The following is an 18782-nucleotide window of genomic DNA, read 5'->3' on the forward strand; positions in this document are numbered from 1 at the left end:
AGTTTGAGACATTGAACGTTTTTAGTAATTTATAGTCGTTTTAAAATTCAAAATATAACGTATAAGAAAAAAATATTATTTTTATTATATTGTTAATATGATTGTTTAGTATCTTTTAATAATATAAGATTAAACAAAAAAGAGGTAAGATACAAAAATTGTTATCAAATATTTATTATTCATAATCATTAACTGTCATATATACGTTAATTATAGTAGGTAACTCCTTAGTTCTTATTTAAGGAAAGTGCGAGAATATTATTTTGTACATTATTTATCAATTTAATAATTAGTTAAAAAAAGTATAATATAAGTTAAGATAGACTCACCTATTTTTCTAAAAAATTTGAATTTCATTCTCATTGTGACATGTGGCTACAAAACAATGTTGTAATGTTTATCAATTAATATATAATGGATTAAACTTTTGTCCTTGTTGTTCTGAATAACCATGTTTAGCTTCACTGAAACGACAACGTTTCATTCACCATCTTCTTTATCCACGCTTAAAGGCTCACGTTTCTACACACAAAGAGAGTCAAATATTTGTCCGTAGAAGCTTCAAACAGAGCTCACCTGTTTGAAATTGATGGCCAAAATTAAAATATGATAAGAAAATCCGACGGTTGGGGTTAAAATTTCATTAATGGCAGTCTTACAAATATTTCACCCATTTATTTCCCCTCATGATCCAATGTCTCTTGTTAAAACAAAGATGATATGATCAAATGATTCTTATTGACTCATCATTATTTGCAAAAAGGTCATTTACCAGCTCCTTAGTCTATGTAGAATGATTTGGTCCACGAGAGATTAAATTTTAGTCATAGTCAATTTCAAAATTTTGTCTTTATGTGTGTAATATGAAAAATTATGAATGTATGTATGTTTTAGAACATGTTGTGAGTATATGTACATACCGAGACCGATGTTGGTGTTGATGTATAAATTAATCGTTTTCCCATCAATTCTCATCTAACCATTTAATAAAATACTTAATTCATGAAATATATAAGTTTTGTAATACCAGAATTTCATTTCATTTCATTTTATTTTTCTTCTACAATTTTACTGATAAAGTTATACAATTTTTATGGTTTCACGATGGTTCAACTAATACTAGTTATACCAGTTGTACCAATATAGTTGTGTCAAGTTATTTAAAGTTATACCATTAGTGGTGGATACGAATTGAATCAATTGGGAAACATGTAATGCTTGATATAGTGTCAGGTATACATGTAATGCTTAATGTAGTCTGGATATAAATGCACACTTATAATTTGTCAAAAATTATTTAATATATTGTTGCGTACAAGTTGAATCAAATGTAAAACAAGTCTGAAACAATGGTGTTCGGGAAGAGAGATAAAAAACGTACCGAATATGAGAGGAGAAGGAAGAAGATGGATGAGAGAGAAAAAGTAAGACGAAAATATCTGATTGGTTAAATCAAAATAAGAGCATAATTAAATTTAACTGTATGTTTTAAGAGTATGATAGATTTACTAAGACCATCTCCAAGACTCCAACTAACTTCTATTTCTATTTCTATTTCTATATTTTCCACAAAAATAGAAAAATTCTATTATAGAGGTGAAAATACTCAAATGTATGCCTTTATAATAGAGTTAATCTATTTATAGAGGAAAATATAAAGATATGTTATTTTCACCTCTAAATATAAAGACAAAAAGTAATTTTACTTTATATTTTCCTTTAAAATAGAGGAATTCTTTTATAGATACATGCATTAGAGCATTTTCAAAAGATATCTCCATTTCAGAGGAAATTATAAGACCATGTGAGATTTGTTTTTGTCTTGTATAGCATATCAGACTTGTGTCCTTGTTGTTCTGAAAAATCATATTTTTGTTAAAAAAAAAAAAAAAAAAAAACCATATTTTGCTTCACAGAAACGACGGCGTTTCATTCACCATCTTCCTTATCCACGCTTGAAGGCTCGGGCTTCTACACACAAACAGAGTCAAAATATTTGTGCGCAGAAGCTTCAAACAGAGCTCACCGATGGGCTGAAACAAAGTGACATAAAATATAAATAACATTTACGAGAGATGGAGTCTTCTCTCTTTATCCAATCTCCCTCTTCTTTCTCGTCTCTCTTCACTTCAAAGTCCAAACCTTTTCCCTCTCCTAAACCCAGATTCGTCTCCATCAAAGCCTCTATAGAGAAACCTAAACCTAAACCTAAACCTAAACCCAAATCCGAGACCACGTCGTGGGTCAGCCCCGATTGGCTCACATCACTCACTCGCACCATCAGCTCGGGCCAAAACGACGATTCAGGTATACCAATCGCGAGCGCGAAGCTGGACGACGTCTCGGAGCTTCTGGGAGGAGCTCTCTTCTTGCCGCTCTACAAATGGATGAACGAGTACGGACCCATCTACCGTCTCGCCGCTGGTCCTCGTAACTTCGTGGTGGTGAGCGATCCAGCGATTGCGAAACACGTTCTCAGAAACTATCCAAAGTACGCTAAAGGGTTAGTCGCTGAAGTCTCCGAGTTCCTTTTCGGGTCGGGTTTTGCCATCGCCGAAGGACCTCTTTGGACGGTAAAGATTCATTCTTTGAGGTGTACTTTTGTACCAGTTTGATTGGTCATTTCTGGTATTGGTTCGGTTTGGATTTAGCTAGTTTTGGGTTTTGGTCGGTTTGGTTTCAGAACTGAAAATAGGTTTTTGGGTTTGGTTCTGGTTTTTTTATTTTAAATCATTTGGATAAAATATCTAATATTTCAAGTAAAATATCAAGTAATTATGATTATTAAGTAATTTTGTATAATTCGGATTATTTTGGATATTTTAAATAAAAATATCTGGTTGCTTTTGAATAATTTTGGGTAGTAGGTATTTTTTGTTTTTTTTTTAAGAAAATACTTTTGGGTATTTTTAATAAAATTTTAAATTATATATATTTTAATTTTTATATGTATATATAATTAATATTTTTGTTCGATTTCAGTTCTAAATCTATTGGGATATAAAAATATAGTAATAGAGTGTTTAATGGTTTCCGTCCATTTTGGTTAGTTTCCAATTTTTTAAGTCCAGGCCTGCCATTGAGGTTTGATTCTTGTTGTGATGTTAGGCGAGGAGAAGAGCGGTGGTTCCGTCACTTCACAAGAGGTACTTGTCTGTGATTGTGGAGAGAGTGTTCTGCAGATGTGCAGAGAGGCTCGTTGAGAAGCTGCAGCCTTATGCAGTGGAGGGAAAAGCTGTGAACATGGAAGAGAAGTTCTCTCAGTTAACTCTCGACGTGATTGGCTTATCTCTTTTTAACTACAACTTTGATTCACTCACTACCGATAGTCCTGTCATCGAAGCTGTTTACACTGCTCTCAAAGAAGCTGAGCTTCGTTCTACTGATATTCTACCCTATTGGAAGGCAAGTTTGTGTTGTTTCTTGTGTGGCGCAGACTTGGATTCTTGTTGAGCCTTTGGTTGTTTTTTCTTTGTTTCAGATCGATGCGTTGTGTAAGATAGTTCCGAGACAAGTGAAAGCAGAAAAGGCTGTGACTTTGATAAGGGAAACAGTTGAGGATCTCATTGCAAAATGCAAAGAGATTGTGGAAAGAGAAGGCGAAAGAATCAATGATGAAGAGTATGTGAATGAGTCTGACCCAAGTATCTTGCGGTTCTTGCTTGCAAGCAGAGAAGAGGTTTTACTTTCTTTTCTTTTCTATTCATCCATATGCAAAACTTGGCCTTGTTAAATGCAAAACTGATGTTGGATTGTGTGGCTTTTCAGGTGTCAAGTGTGCAGTTACGAGATGATCTTCTTTCAATGCTTGTTGCAGGTCATGAAACCACTGGTTCTGTCCTCACTTGGACACTTTATCTCCTAAGTAAGGTATCTTCTACGTCCCTAGCCACTTCTTATCTTTGATGAGTAACCTTGCATGCCTCTTAACTTGAACAGAGCCCATCTGCTTTAGCGAAAGCACAAGAGGAAGTAGACAGAGTTTTAGCCGGGAGAAACCCGGCTTATGAGGATATAAAGGAGTTGAAGTACATCACTCGTTGTATTAACGAGTCCATGCGTCTCTACCCTCATCCTCCTGTAAGCAAACCATTCTCATCTCTCTATAATCTTCATTAACTCGAACTCCTGATAGGTCTTTGTTTGTTTCTTGGTAGGTCTTGATTAGAAGAGCTCAAGTTCCAGATATCCTTCCAGGGAACTACAAGGTTAATACAGGACAAGACATTATGATCTCGGTCTATAACGTCCATCGTTCCTCCGCGGTAACGTTTCTCTTCCTTCCTTTTCTCACATAGTAACATATAAGGGGAACCTATCTGATCAGCTAAACCGGTTGTGTTTGTTGTTTCCAAAGGTGTGGGAGAAAGCTGAAGAGTTTCTGCCTGAACGCTTTGAGTTAGAAGGACCGATCCCTAACGAAACAAACACAGATTTTAAGTAAACATGTTATTAATCCAAGTTTAATATATTTGATTAGATAGGTTAAAAGATGGTTAATGATTTTGTTTTTTTTTGTTTTCACCAGGTTTATACCGTTTAGTGGAGGGCCTAGGAAATGTGTAGGTGATCAGTTTGCATTGATGGAAGCCATAGTGGCACTCGCGGTCTTTCTCCAGCGCCTAAACGTTGAGCTTGTTCCTGATCAAACCATCAGCATGACCACTGGAGCTACCATACACACCACTAATGTATGCCAATGATTAATCAGAGTGTCTGTTCTGTTTACAATGGTTTCAGTTTTGTCTGATGCTGATGTCTTGTGTATGTAACAGGGATTGTATATGAAGGTGAGCCAAAGGTAAGCTAGAAATGTGGAAGATGAAGTTTGTATCTGTTTTCATCTGTGTTTTATGATTATTGATTAAGTTGTTATCATCATGATTCATTGTCGTTACAATAATAGTATTCCTAATGAACAGCCTATTCCAAACATGTATCATATGATCCCCTTAGTGTGAACAAACTTCAAACTTTACCTAAACAGCCGGTTCCATATGATCCAACGATCTGAGTTAAACGTGAAAACATCTGGAAGAGAATCTCCATCTCAGATCCTCAAACATGCCTCTGCCTTTCCACTCCCTTCAGTAATAGTACTGTAAGCAACCGTGCTGCATCTAACTCCAACATCTCAAGAACGATGCGTTTAACCCCATCAAATTAACCGACAGAGTTTGCAGCAAGTTGAACAACTGATGAGAACAGTAAGAGTGAACACATCTGGCTTGCAGTCACCAACCGATCTCATATATTCAAGTTTTGGCAAAGGCCTTGTCTAGAAGTTCACTTTTGCCATAAACAACTTGGTAAACATACTTCTGTTTGACTACTTATTCGGTTTGGCACACTGACGCGGATAGGAAATTAAAAATGTGTCCGAAAAGGTACTGAAAATGAAAAAAGACAAGAAAAAGAATAATGCATGAGGGTGAGTGTTGGTTTGTTAGGACAAGAGTGGTTGGTAATAATGACGCAATGTGCACAATCTAATTTTATAAAACACAAGAACGTGACATGAACCGGGGGGAACTAGTAAGTCAGAAAACCGCCAACTTCGAGAGAAACTAGCACATGCAAGAAAATGTTATTCGCATCGCCTAACAAGTACACGTGGACGGAGACTATTGGCTACGTAAACAAGTCTCCACCAAACTCTGTCGTGACCAAAAGTCAAATCGTATCGTGCACGGAGACCAAGGGCAGATACATAAAAGGAAGAGGAGAAAGTTACATCCACTTGAGAAACAGTCTTTGAGTCTTTATTTCAAGAATGGAGTTCAAGGAGTTAAAGAAAGCAATAGATCAAGTAGAGCTCGTTGATGCTCACGCTCACAACATTGTCTCTCTCGACTCGTCCTTTCCCTTCATCCGAACTTTCTCAGAGGCCACCGGAGATGCCTTATCCTTCGCTCCTCATTCTCTCTCCTTCAAGGTATACATTCACACCATGTCTAACATCTGTTTTTATCAAAGGTATACATACATACAAGGCCACATGATCTCTGTGTCTATATGAAACAGAGGAATCTGAGGGAAGTTGCTCAACTCTATGGCACTGAAGTATCGCTGGAAGCTATTGAGAAACATCGTCAAACCCTGGGTTTGCACTCTCTCACTACCAAGTGTTTTAATGAAGCAAGAATCTCTGCTCTGCTCATTGATGATGGATTGAAGCTGGACAAGAAGCACGACACTGAATGGCACAGAAACTTTGTTCCATATGTTGGTCGAGTACTGCGTATTGAGACTCTTGCTGAGCAAATCCTCAACGAGGAGAGTCCTGATGACTCTTCTTGGACTTTAGATTCTTTCACAAAAGCCTTTGTTGAAAGATTGAATTCATATCCTTTTTAATACACTTGTAATGAATGTGATTACTTAGTATTTTTTTTTTGTATTTTTACCTTGACTGTGGACACGCTTGTTCCAGAGATTGTTGCTATAAAAACAATTGCTGCTTACCGTAGCGGTTTGGATATTGATACTCATGTGAGCAAAGAAGTTGTTGAGAGTGGCCTTGTTGAAGTCTTGCAAGGTAAGAATATGAACATGGCATTTTTGGTCTTGTAGTGTATGTCAATAGTCATCAAGGTGTAAAATGATTGGTCCCTCTTCTTTATGCAGCTGGAAAGCCTGTCCGTATTGGAAACAAGGGCTTGATTGATTACATTCTTACTCTTAGTTTGGAGGTCGCTGAACGTTGTGACTTGCCCTTGCAAATTCACACAGGGTATGCAAAATTTGGTTAATCTTTTGTCCTCCAATGATTCTAAGCTCTGAGCTTTTGAGAATGTGTTTTGTGTAATCACTATGCTTAGCAGTTTGTAGTAATGAATCTCTTCATTCTTTTGTAATCAGTTTTGGTGACAAGGACTTGGATTTGAGGTTGTCAAATCCTCTTCACCTTAGAACCCTTCTTGAGGACAAAAGATTTGCAAAGTGTCGTATAGTTCTTCTTCATGCATCTTATCCATTCTCAAAGGAAGCATCATATCTGTCTTCAGTTTATCCTCAGGTGTTACTTCATCCACACTCCATTTATTTATGCAATGTGTTTTGGTTATTCTTGATCTATATTTTTTTTGTTCCTTAAGGTATTCCTTGATTTCGGTTTGGCTGTTCCAAAACTTAGTGTCCATGGTATGGTATCTTCTGTTAAGGAACTTCTTCACTTAGCCCCAACAAAGAAGGTAAAATACACCATGTTAACACAATCCTTATACCAAAAAAGCTAACCATAAGAGATGCTGCAGGTGATGTTCAGTACTGATGGCTATGCAACTCCTGAGACCTACTATTTGGGTAAGTTCAAGTTCCTACCTCTTTTGTATTGTTTTCCAGTCTTGAACAAAGTTCTTATCTGTTTTGGTTTGTGCAGGTGCAAAGAAAGCACGAGAGGTCATCTTCTTAGTACTGCGTGATGCATGTGTCAGTGGTGATCTCTCACTCATGGAAGCTATTGATGCAGCTAAAGACATTTTATCACGGAATGCAATTGCATTTTATAAGATAGATGTAGACACAAGTTCTTCTATTCCACAAAGTAGAATATCTCCCAAGTCACAGATGGAGGAGCCTCATGCTCAAGAGGATAGTAGTTCTTTTGTACGCGTTATTTGGGTTGATACATCAGGACAACAAAGATGCCGTGTAAGTGTTTATCACTTGACTTTTTTTCCCTAATAATCACAGAAACTTGACAAGCGTTACGTTTGTTGTACAGGTTGTTCAAGCGCAGCGTTTTAACAGAAGTGTGAAGAAGAACGGTATTGGTTTGACTCATGCATCAATGGGGATGACTTCATTTTATGATGGACCAGCAGAAGAGTCTAAATTAACTGGTATAGGTGAGATTAGACTGGTTCCAGATCTATCAACCAAGCGGATCATACCATGGTACTTAATTTGTACAGTTAGCTTAACATTTTTTTTTCTTTTCCACTTTATTACATTGATCATGTCATATTTAACACTACCATTAGGACAAAGCAAGAGAGCATGGTTTTAGCTGACATGCTCCTAAAGCCTGGTGAAGCATGGGAATACTGTCCAAGAGAGACCTTAAGAAGAGTCACAAATGTTCTTAAAGATGAATTTGATTTGGTAAAAATCTCCATATACCCTTTTCTACGCTCTCTTTGGATACTCTTATTGGTGCATTTAGTAGCTTGAACTCCAAGTTTCCTTGTTTTCTTATAAGGTAATGAACGCTGGTTTTGAGAATGAGTTTTATCTCCTCAAGAATGTTGTGCGGTATGCGGTTATATGTTTCTTGAATCTTGGTTTCTTTGTTCAATCTAATCGGTTTCATAATAATCTCAACACTTGTCCTACACAATATTTTTTGAAGGGAAGGCAAAGAAGAGTATGTGCCTTTTGAAGTTGGTCCTTACTGTTCTACATCCTCATACGATGCTGCAGCTCAGATTTTCCATGAAATTATACCAGCTCTTGAGTCCTTGAACATCGCAGTTGAACAGGTTACAAAAAAATTCCTCACAAAGATCAAACTTGTATCAAAACTACATCATGGTTCTTAATCACTAGGTATATATTTCTTTATAGTTTCATGCTGAATCCGGGAAAGGTCAGTTTGAAGTATCTTTAGGTCACACCATTGCATTCCATGCTGCCGACAATTTGGTTTACACACGTGAAGTTATAAGATCGGTCGCAAGGAAACATGGGTTGCTCGCAACCTTTGTTCCAAAGTATGTCAGTTTCTTCTCCCATTGCATTATAAGCTTTAACATTAGGATTTGGAATAAAACAATGTATGTGTATGTGTGTTTTTATCAGGTATGATTTATGTGATATTGGTTCTGGATCACATGTGCATATAAGTCTTTGGAAAAACGGTGAAAATGTCTTCCCGGCTTCAGATAAATCATCTGCTCATGGAATGTCTTCCATTGGAGAAGAGTTCATGGCTGGAGTTTTGTTTCACCTTCCTTCAATATTTGCAGTTCTAGCTCCACTTCCAAACAGGTAACTAAAATTAACCATAGGGTTTTAGAGTAAATGCTTGGATTGTTACTAAAGTTAAATATTTGCTAAAATTTCAGCTATGACCGAATCCAACCTAATACATTTAGTGGAGCATTCCAATGCTGGGGCAAGGAGAACCGTGAGGCCGCTATAAGAACGGCTTCTCCACCAGGAGCTCCTGATGGTTTAGTTACTAACTTTGAGATAAAAGCTTGTGATGGCTCTACAAATCCTCACCTTAGTTTGGCCATTATTATGGCTGCCGGAATTGATGGTCTCCGGCGACACCTTCAACTTCCTGATCCTATAGGTAAAAAACTTCTGATTAGTTGAAATGCCGTCTTACATTTGAAACCATCCTTCAAAATACATTTTCTCATCCCTGTGGGTGAGTTATTAAGGAGATGTCACCATTTGTTTTGCATTTTTGTGTAATGAAACATCAGATACAAACCCGGCAGATGTGGCTGCTACATTGAATAGACTTCCTGAAACGCTCTCAGAAGCTGTTGAAGCTCTGGAGAAAGATAAAGTCCTCCACGAGCTACTAGGACAAAATCTTTTAGCTGCCATAACAGGAGTCCGCAAGGTACATTACTGTTCTTTAGTTCCAGGAATACATTTACAAATTACAATGGTACTATAATGCAAAAGCTCTAATATGTTTTCTTCTATTTTTAACAGGCTGAGGTCCAGTATTATTCGAAGAACCCGGATGCATGTAAGCAACTCATTCACCGATACTAAGCGTTGGCTCTCTTGAGTTGAGCCGTGGGATAGTGATCGCTGGATCATTTGCTATATTTTCGTTGTTGAGTTTATATGATAAATGCCTAGAGATTAATATCCTAATCTCTAGAACTTCTTCAATAATATCCAGATTTTCATATACTAACAATGTGTATGCTTTTTCTAAAACACCTAAAAGTACAGTAAAAAAAAAAGCAACACTAGGATACCATGACGATATACTGAAGAAGTGATGCAAAATCTAAATGATAAGCTCTGGATAATTACAAATTGATGATAAAAGATACAAACTATTACAAAAGTTGATAAAAGAAGATTACTTTACGTAATGTAGGCGTTTCAATGAATTCATGCCGTCGTTCGTGGAAAATAATGCAAGCAAGGACCTTTTTAGACATTATGATTGGTAACAATGATCTTATTGGACATGTTAGGAGGCAAAGTCTATACCAATGTTGTTTCTTTTTTTTCTCCTCCAAAGATGCCGCCTAACATCACGTAATGTTACCCTACACTTAGCTTACATTAGTAAATCTAACATCAACTTTAATAATAATCTTACAATCACGCCCATTTAAACAATCCTAATTTGTCTCAGTCTTCCACGATGTATATTTAACAAAACACACTCATGTATAACTGTGTGTCTATGTATTGATGTCGCATGTCGCCCACTTGAATGTTAGAGCACATTGTATTAGTATTGAAATTTTCAATGTAAATAAGATCTAAATTTCCTATGTATACACAAAATTTTCAACAAGAAGATTTCTTTTTTTCTTCAACAAGAAGATAGGTAAAGTGTATTTAACCAAATGATATGCACACTTAAATGTTTTTGTGTTTAATGTCATGCATGGAAATTATGGAATAATATGTTTCTGACAAGCTTGATGACACCAGCTAAACGAAACCAATTTTTCTGGTCAACAAGAAAACAACCAAGATTCATACTATATAGCTAATAGCTCGTGAGAAAATTTTACTGTAACGTCATATCATTTCGGTAATGAAAAGGTGAAAAACTGACGAAGGGATTCAAACATCAAAGCCAACCGTTTTGTTTTGTTAAACATCTGTTGAAGCCTATGGATATACTCATATCTTTCTTTCTTTTTTCGTGTCTCTGTTTTAAGAGAAAGTGAAGACAGTTTCCTCGAGACAAGCAGATTCTCACACCTCGAGACTATCAGTGCAAAACAACCTTCCCTCTCTCCTCTTTTTTTTTTTTTGTTTGAACAAACTCTCTCTCCTCTTGCAAAGGAACAAAATAAAAATAAAAAATACAAAAGCCAAGAAAAGCCACAATTACAAAAGCAAAGCCACACTCTAAAAATCCACTCACAGACACTGGTCAGTAAACAGACAAGAGGAAGAAGAACCAGTCATGTCCCACTCAACAACTATCTTCTTCTCTCACCTTTGTAAACCCTAAATCCTAAAAATCTCCAAAACCCTAAAGTCAGTTTTGTTGTTTGACAATGATGCTTCAAAGAAGCTGCATTGTACTCTTCTCTCTTTCTCTGTTCGTTCCATACATGAGTTTGGCCATGCTCAACAAAACTCTTCTTCTCCTACCGCATCCCGACCCAGAGCTAGTCGCTCTTGATGTTCATAGGTACATCTGAGTTTTACATTTGGAAAGCTTCTCTCGTGTGTTATTGTGAATCTTGAATTTCTCTGTTTCTATAGTCTCTGTCTTTTACTTCTCATTTTCCGGTTTAACCGTACCGACTGTAATTATCCGGTTTAATTGTTTAACAGGAGAGTTAATGCCTCTCTGTGGAGACGTCAAGCTATGGACACGACGGACCAAACCGGTTCAAACCCGTGCTTCACCGGAAATCCAATCGACGACTGTTGGAAATGCGACCCGAACTGGCCCAATAACCGACAAGGGCTAGCCGATTGCGGAATCGGGTTCGGACAGTACGCATTGGGAGGCAAAGGCGGTCGGTTTTACTTCGTCACTGATTCTTCCGACGACGATGCTGTCGAGCCTAAACCGGGCACTCTCAGGTACCTTTTTGCCAGCCGGCTAAACCGGGAATGTCAGAAAGTCATGTAACAAATAGACAACAATGTCTTGGTTTTTAGTATATCATCTTTAGATTTTAATACTCGTTTGTTAACAACACAATACTCTTTATTTTAAACATGTCACTATTATTTAAAACCCTGAACCCTACATATACACTTTCAGAATTAAATTCAAATCCTCTGTGAAATAAAATTCTGTCTAGGCTCCATTTATTTATCCATTCCACAATAACTTGTTTGCTCGATGTTTAACATCATTTATTCACTCACATGCACCACACCAATCTATTACGTACCCGAATTTTTTAACACCACTATATAAGGAAATTTTCAAATAAGCCCTCCATTTAGTAGGAAACTCCCAGTGGCCCTAAAATAAGACAAGTGTATTTGGGGACCTCTCAGGACCCCGGATCTGAAATTTAGGAGATTTAAAATATTTTTAATTTTTTTAGTAAAAAACATTTCTAATAGAATTTAAAGATTTATGACTATATAAAAAATTTCCAAAAATTTTGGGAGCTAAAAACAACGTTTCACAGGCCTGTGCCCATACGTGAGACCTCCACAACTTGGAATTATTTGGGAAATCTTTATCAATGTCAAAGAAAGCGGGTTTACAATCTGAAAATACTTAAAATGAACCGTGAAAGTACTTATCTATGGCTTTTTGAAGTATTATTATTTTCTTGGCCAATGAAGTGTTCTGCTTTTGAAGCATTTGTAATTTTAAATGTTTCCTGTTTTGGTGACAGATACGGAGTGATACAAGTAGAGCCATTGTGGATAGTGTTCCCAAGCAACATGATGATAAAATTAAAGCAAGAGTTAATATTCAATAGTTACAAGACTCTTGATGGAAGAGGGGCTAATGTTCATATTGTTGGTGGTGGCTGCATCACTCTTCAATATGTCTCCAATGTTATCATTCACAACATTCATATCCACCATTGCTACCAGTCCGGTAATTTTTAATTACTCCTTATTACAGCCAATAATTGTTTTAACTCTTTTTACTTTCTTCCTAAAGATAATTATTACCCTGACCAAAATATTTTAGTAGGTACCTTTTGGTGTACATATTTTTTCTTCTCATTCAGTGATGTTTCACACTCAAGAAAATGGACGTGTCGAGCTCAGTAACAAGGGCTAGTGACCCATGTGGGGACAAGAAGTTGGTTGAACACTGGCTCGGTCCACAGGTCGGATCTGTTGTGGCACTGTTCTGGGCTGCCCAGTCCAAGCTGAGAGTGAACCGTCTGTGTTGAGCGAAGGCTTGGCTCAGGCGGTTCCTAAAGTGGAGGACAATGCGCTAGGCTGGTTTCACAGAGCAGCGATCACCTCCCTCTTTCGGCAGTGGACGGATCACGGCTCAATGTCACTCAGGTTCACCGTGGCCTGCTGGCTCGTACCCAGCTGGACAACCATTTTTTTACCAAAAAAAAGAAAAAGAAAATAGACGTGTTTTGAATTTGATTACCAGCATTTATTGAATATGCATGAAAGCATTGTTAAAAAGAAGTAAATAACGTTCGTCCGTCTTGAAGTGAAATGTATTTGACTTATTGGTTATTCATAAAAGTATTCTGTAATTGTCTGTGCATGCTTTCACTAGGTAATACTAACGTGCGGTCAAGTCCAACGCATTATGGATTCAGAACTAAATCGGACGGTGATGGTATCTCCATCTTCGGATCAAAGGACATATGGATCGACCATTGTTCTCTCTCAAGATGTAAAGATGGTCTGATAGATGCTGTGATGGGATCTACCGGGATTACAATATCGAACAGCTTCTTCTCACACCACAATGAAGTCATGCTGCTTGGTCACAGCGACCACTACGAGCCAGACAGTGGCATGCAGGTACACTAATGAGTCCATAAACATTTTTATAATGACTAATCAATTTTACTTTATATATTTTTTAAATTTGATAAATGTTTCTGTGATTTTTTTTCAGGTAACCATTGCTTTCAATCACTTTGGAGAGAAATTGATTCAAAGGATGCCAAGGTGTAGACGTGGATACATTCATGTGGTTAACAATGATTTTACTCAATGGGAAATGTATGCGATTGGCGGTAGCGGTAACCCGACAATTAATAGTCAGGGTAACCGCTTTACTGCCCCATCCAACCCGTTTGCCAAAGAGGTAACTAAACACACTTCATTCAACAATATTGGTCAGACCATTTTAGGTAATCTGATAATTAGAAACAACAAAAAGATTATTTTTATATGTTAGTATAATAGATAGTATGCGTGATAACACTATTCAACATCAAGAAACAAAAAAAATATTGTGTAGGTGACTAAAAGAGTTGAAACGCCGGACGGTGAGTGGAAAGGGTGGAACTGGCGATCTGAGGGAGACATTTTGGTTAATGGAGCCTTCTTCGTGGCGTCTGGAGAAGGTGCAGAAATGAGGTACGAGAAGGCGTATAGCGTCGAGCCTAAATCGGCCTCGTTCATCGACCAAATCACATTTCATTCAGGCGTTCTTGGAGTTGGCGGCAGGTTTGGATTCTACATTCTACCATACAAATCAATCACTCTTAGTCAACTTTTCCTTTTGACAAATATACAATGCTTTTTAACAAAAAAATAAACACTTTGACTCTTTATTTTTTCCCAGTACACCATATAAATCGTATTATATCTATGTCTCTGTATTCTTTTGTGTATATTATTTTGTTTTCTACTACTTTTGCCTTTAACTTTATCCTTTTTCTTTTGTCTAATTTCACAATCACGCTCATTAACCCTGAAAAGCCAAATGAAGCTAACTGAGGTTGTGTGGTTGTACAGGAACAACAATCTGGGGATGTGGACTACTACCGGATCCGAAGGTAATGGCGGTTTAGATTCTTATAATGACTATACGGATGAAATGTCTGGCACCGGTTCAACTAACCGGTTATCTTTTTCGGTTATAGTTTTATCTTTCATGCTCAATTTGTTATCATATTTGGTCATTTTCACTTCTTCAACCCAAATGTTTTCTTTCCAACCCAAATGTTCATGATGTTGTAACATGAATTTACTTATTTAATCAAGGAACAAGAAAAAGATCGTTTCCAAAACACATTCTTGTTTTATTTGACCTCATAGCTCTTTTTAATGGAATTAGTTATTTATTTTTTACGTAAATACCACGTGTGTCAGTGTGTCATATTTTGCATACATGTAAACCCTGACTTTGTAGTATTCCTGTGAAAATACATCCTATATTTATTTACATAATTAACAAGATTTATTTATTATCTTCTTCCTTTTGTGTTTTCATAATTTTATACAAGAAGGCGTTTCATATACACTTCATATTGTAATTTACTATACTGAACAATAAATACTTTTTCCCTAAATAATTATAATTGTTAACAATTATAACAAATCATTCGGCACAAAAGTACAATAAATAACTAATTTAGTTCATATTAAAGAACGAGCTAATAAAGGTATCAACCAAGAATGTTGACCAAAAAGAACCATCGGGGATGATTGGTCGTGGTTGTAGATGCTCTCGACAGCCAAAATTTAGTCTAGAGCTATATATATCAATCAATCAAGCTTTTTTTTTCTTATAAAATTCACAGTAAAAGAATCTCTGCAAAATCAAAATATGGCGGTACAGAGCTTTATTTCCAGAGCAAAAAATTAATGCTTTAGAAAAATACAATAATGAAAGGTACAGCAAATAAATCTACGGAATAAATTCTAGATCAAAAAATATAAAGCTACCATCCTTACCAATCATCTCCAGTCTGTTTGCTGATGTATATAACATGTTCTGATTATACACATATGGGCTATATTTATTTATTTATTTATTTATTTATTTAGTTAGTTAGTTTGTTATGATGGGAGTTTATATACATTCTTTGTTTTTGTTATAATTTAGAGAAAATTTTATCATGTGAATACTAACAACTAGATGATAACCCGCGTCCTGCACGGGGTAAATTATTTTTAAAAAATATTTTACTTAAATCTTATAAACAATATACATTTTGTTATCAATAAATTTTTTCACATTTGATTTGAGTACCAGTTAGTTCGATTCGGATTCTCGAAGATTTGGTTCGATTCGGATCCCTGAGAGTTTGGTAAGGTTCGGATCTTTGTGGGTTTCGTTCGCGTTTGTGTTCGGATAACCTATTAAAGTTCATATATATATATACTTTAAATTTTTCAAAATATAAAAATAAAAATAACATATAACATATAATTTTGAATTACGTATGCAAAAATACTATAACTTAACATAAAAACTGGTTTAGCTTAAATATTTGGATATGAAATCAATAGATATTTTAGGTATTTTAGGTATTATAAGTATGTTTAGCTATTTTAAACATGTACTTATAACTATTTTGTATATATTTTCAAGTATTTTGGACAACTTAAAAATGTTTTCTATATTTTGTATATTCTTTTAGATATTAAATTTAAAATAATAAATATATTTAAGTATATAAATCTTGTTCGGATATATTCGGATACCTAAAATATTTTGGTTTTCGGTTCCGGTTCTCTAGATACCAAAATTTTGAACTCATTCGGATATCTAAACAACTTTTGTTGAAATTCAGTACTATTCTTTGGATCGGCTTTGGTTCGGTGTTTTGGGTGGGATTTTTTGCCCAACCTTATATTTTTATTGTGACAAAATTTTAACGAAAATGACGATGGTTCATATTGATTCTGGGTATGCAATAATTTTTAAACCAAAGCATATTTTATAAAACTAAAAAAATATTATAGAAAGTGTCATCAAATATTTATATAATTCAATATCATCAAATCAAGAATTATATAAACTCAAATGTTATCAAATCATTTATTCAAGAAAGTAGGATTTTCAGTTCATCACGTAAATGTTCCCTTCAGCCATATTAAGAAAGACCCTCTTAGCAATAAAATTCTATTTAATGTATTTCCAAATAATAGTATTGACATAATTTATTACCTTAATTAAATAAACACTAAAAATACTATGTGAACTCATTAGTTATAACTGATGGTTTTTTCTTCTCCTAGTACAATGTAATTTTTACTGTCTATGGAAGTATGACGTTGATTCATCAAATTAATGGTTTGTTCAGCCATGTCATAGAGATATAACATATCGTGCATATTTTAAATAGGTGTTCAATCTTTAAATTAATGTGTAATGGTTCTCCAATAAAGTAAGGTCCTTTTTCAAAAAAAAAAAAAAAAAATAACATAAGGTTGTATGAGTAATTGTTCTTCTATTGTTAATTGTAATTCAGTAAACAGAGATTGTGTTTTTTTTTTCCTGTGAAAACCAACTTTCAAATCGAATTCTGGCTTTACATAATGTGTAAACCGACTATGCACAAATAGTCACGATGCATATATTAACATCAATATTTTTGAAACATAGATATAAAAGAGTGGTCGAACAAATATTTGTGGCAACGGTCCATATAATTTCTCTAGGAAATTTAGTGCATTTAATAGGGGCTGTGAATTGAATTGTGGTGACGATACTCACCAAAGATAACAATGTTACAACTTAAACAATGTTTCTCCATTAATATATAAGAGATATTAGATTCGACTTTGACATAATTTACTGAGTACAGTAGATTCTATGATTAATTTGAACTTTCAACTTACCATTCAAATTTCATTTTGAAGAATGATTAAATTGAGTTCAATTGTACCCAACTGACGCGTCGCAAGGTTGGACATTGCAAAAACTATGTTCACTATAGTTTTATAGAATTCAATTATATGACACGTCATGACAAGAGATGTAACAATTGCAACTTTAGAAGACGTTTCATCATATATTCAAGAAACAAACTATTAAACTATGACCATAGAGAGCATGAGAACTCTTCGAAGTCCATAATCTCTTGAAACCACCAAGAACCAACGTTGATATTAATATTATTGTCAGTACTACTGCTGCTATGGTCTTCTAAGAGATTTGCGTCACTTTTCGATATCCAATCTATAATTCGGTTTTCATATGGTGAATTCGTAACACCGAAGCGCTCTGTTTCGCAAATAACACCATTGGTTTCTTTATCATTCTCCATGTTTCTCTGCTTATATTCCTTCACAGTTTCATCAAAGCCATATTCTCGAGTCTTCATCCTTGTCCACATGATCTCAGTTTCCTTATACTTGTGCAACAATTCTTCACCTTTATTTCCTCTCCAGTCAATGATCTTATCTGCAAGAAAACACATCAGTAATGCTGATCTAAATTTAACATATAATATATATTCAACGATGAAAGATTGATATAAGTGTGTGTATATATATATCTACCATAGTTTTGAGCTTCCACTTTCTTTCTTAAACGAGTCCTCCAGTAGTTCTTAATCTGGTTATCAGTCCTACCCGGTAATCTTCTTGCAATCTTTGACCACCTATTGATATACAATATTTAGTCCAAACTGAAAATACAATCGTTGAAGTAAAATCTTCAAGCTTTATATGTGTTTTTTTTGTCTCTTACTTGTTGCCCCAGAGAGCATGGAGCTGAAAGATGATAATTTCTTCTTCTTGGCTCAATGGTCCACACTTCAGACTCGGATTCAGATAGTTCATCCACCTTAGCCTGCAACTCTTACCACTCCTCTTCAAGCCTAAATATGATCAAAACAAACAAACAAATTAAACATATGCTTAGACATATGGAAACTTTCTATTTTGGGAAAGCAACAGAAGAAATGTTTCAAAGTGTACCGGAAACTCTAGCTAAAGAATCCCAACGACGTTCTCCCAAAAGGGTAACGAACTTTACTAGCCGTTCATCTTCTTCTTCGAGCCATGGGCCTCTACGGAGTGCTTCTTCCTTCTTACAATCCATTTTCTGTTATAAATTAAGCATTGAAATGATCATCCACTTCTTTACCAAACTCAAGCACTATGATCATCCACTCCTTTACCAACTCAAGCACTATGATCATCTACTCATCAAGCATTATGATCACCCACTCATTTACCAAATTAAGCAC

At 35.5% G+C, this 18782-nt stretch overlaps 4 protein-coding genes across 4 annotated transcripts; 3 read left to right on the plus strand and 1 right to left on the minus strand.

The window, feature by feature from the left end:
* Positions 1–1929: 1929 nt before the first annotated feature.
* On the plus strand, positions 1930–4939 carry LOC106300296 (carotene epsilon-monooxygenase, chloroplastic). The gene is made up of 9 exons (XM_013736406.1): positions 1930–2573; positions 3109–3405; positions 3482–3679; positions 3769–3870; positions 3940–4080; positions 4158–4265; positions 4358–4440; positions 4529–4691; positions 4776–4939. The coding sequence occupies exons 1-9, from the start codon at positions 2076–2078 to the stop codon at positions 4803–4805; spliced, it is 1620 nt and encodes a 539-aa protein (XP_013591860.1). The 5' UTR covers positions 1930–2075; the 3' UTR covers positions 4806–4939.
* Positions 4940–5744: 805 nt separating this feature from the next.
* Positions 5745–9881, plus strand: LOC106300294 (protein fluG-like). The gene is made up of 17 exons (XM_013736404.1): positions 5745–5935; positions 6025–6344; positions 6423–6538; positions 6628–6733; positions 6862–7018; positions 7098–7193; positions 7257–7305; positions 7382–7653; positions 7727–7899; positions 7986–8106; positions 8204–8256; positions 8354–8483; positions 8569–8714; positions 8803–8991; positions 9069–9301; positions 9438–9580; positions 9676–9881. The coding sequence occupies exons 1-17, from the start codon at positions 5774–5776 to the stop codon at positions 9736–9738; spliced, it is 2529 nt and encodes an 842-aa protein (XP_013591858.1). The 5' UTR covers positions 5745–5773; the 3' UTR covers positions 9739–9881.
* A 1173-nt stretch (positions 9882–11054) lies between these two features.
* Positions 11055–14836, plus strand: LOC106300297 (probable pectate lyase 12). Its single transcript, XM_013736407.1, has 7 exons — positions 11055–11359; positions 11506–11760; positions 12537–12745; positions 13397–13647; positions 13745–13936; positions 14093–14301; positions 14593–14836. The coding sequence occupies exons 1-7, from the start codon at positions 11223–11225 to the stop codon at positions 14807–14809; spliced, it is 1470 nt and encodes a 489-aa protein (XP_013591861.1). The 5' UTR covers positions 11055–11222; the 3' UTR covers positions 14810–14836.
* Positions 14837–17624: 2788 nt separating this feature from the next.
* On the minus strand, positions 17625–18634 carry LOC106299725 (transcription factor MYB21-like). The gene is made up of 4 exons (XM_013735760.1): positions 18511–18634; positions 18281–18410; positions 18091–18191; positions 17625–17992 (listed from the first exon to the last, which is right to left on the minus strand). Exons 1-4 carry the CDS (start codon positions 18632–18634, stop codon positions 17625–17627), a joined length of 723 nt encoding a protein of 240 aa, XP_013591214.1.
* Between the last annotated feature and the right edge of the window lie 148 nt (positions 18635–18782).

Source organism: Brassica oleracea, chromosome C6, assembly GCF_000695525.1.
Source record: "Brassica oleracea var. oleracea cultivar TO1000 chromosome C6, BOL, whole genome shotgun sequence".
Classification (NCBI taxonomy): Eukaryota; Viridiplantae; Streptophyta; class Magnoliopsida; order Brassicales; family Brassicaceae; genus Brassica; species Brassica oleracea.

Coding starts and splice junctions, on each gene's coding strand:
- LOC106300296 (XM_013736406.1), top strand. CDS start 2,076: ATGGAGTCTTCTCTCTTTATCCAATCTCCCTCTTCTTTCTCGTCTCTC. Junction 3,680..3,768: donor TGCTTGCAAGCAGAGAAGAG/GTTTTACTTTCT, acceptor GTGGCTTTTCAG/GTGTCAAGTGTGCAGTTACG. Junction 4,081..4,157: donor GTCTCTACCCTCATCCTCCT/GTAAGCAAACCA, acceptor GTTTCTTGGTAG/GTCTTGATTAGAAGAGCTCA.
- LOC106300294 (XM_013736404.1), top strand. CDS start 5,774: ATGGAGTTCAAGGAGTTAAAGAAAGCAATAGATCAAGTAGAGCTCGTT. Junction 5,936..6,024: donor CTCATTCTCTCTCCTTCAAG/GTATACATTCAC, acceptor TATATGAAACAG/AGGAATCTGAGGGAAGTTGC. Junction 7,306..7,381: donor TCCTGAGACCTACTATTTGG/GTAAGTTCAAGT, acceptor TGGTTTGTGCAG/GTGCAAAGAAAGCACGAGAG.
- LOC106300297 (XM_013736407.1), top strand. CDS start 11,223: ATGATGCTTCAAAGAAGCTGCATTGTACTCTTCTCTCTTTCTCTGTTC. Junction 11,761..12,536: donor CCTAAACCGGGCACTCTCAG/GTACCTTTTTGC, acceptor TTTTGGTGACAG/ATACGGAGTGATACAAGTAG. Junction 13,937..14,092: donor CCAACCCGTTTGCCAAAGAG/GTAACTAAACAC, acceptor AATATTGTGTAG/GTGACTAAAAGAGTTGAAAC.
- LOC106299725 (XM_013735760.1), bottom strand. CDS start 18,634: ATGGATTGTAAGAAGGAAGAAGCACTCCGTAGAGGCCCATGGCTCGAA. Junction 18,192..18,280: donor CATGCTCTCTGGGGCAACAA/GTAAGAGACAAA, acceptor GTATATCAATAG/GTGGTCAAAGATTGCAAGAA. Junction 17,993..18,090: donor AGTGGAAGCTCAAAACTATG/GTAGATATATAT, acceptor GTTTTCTTGCAG/ATAAGATCATTGACTGGAGA.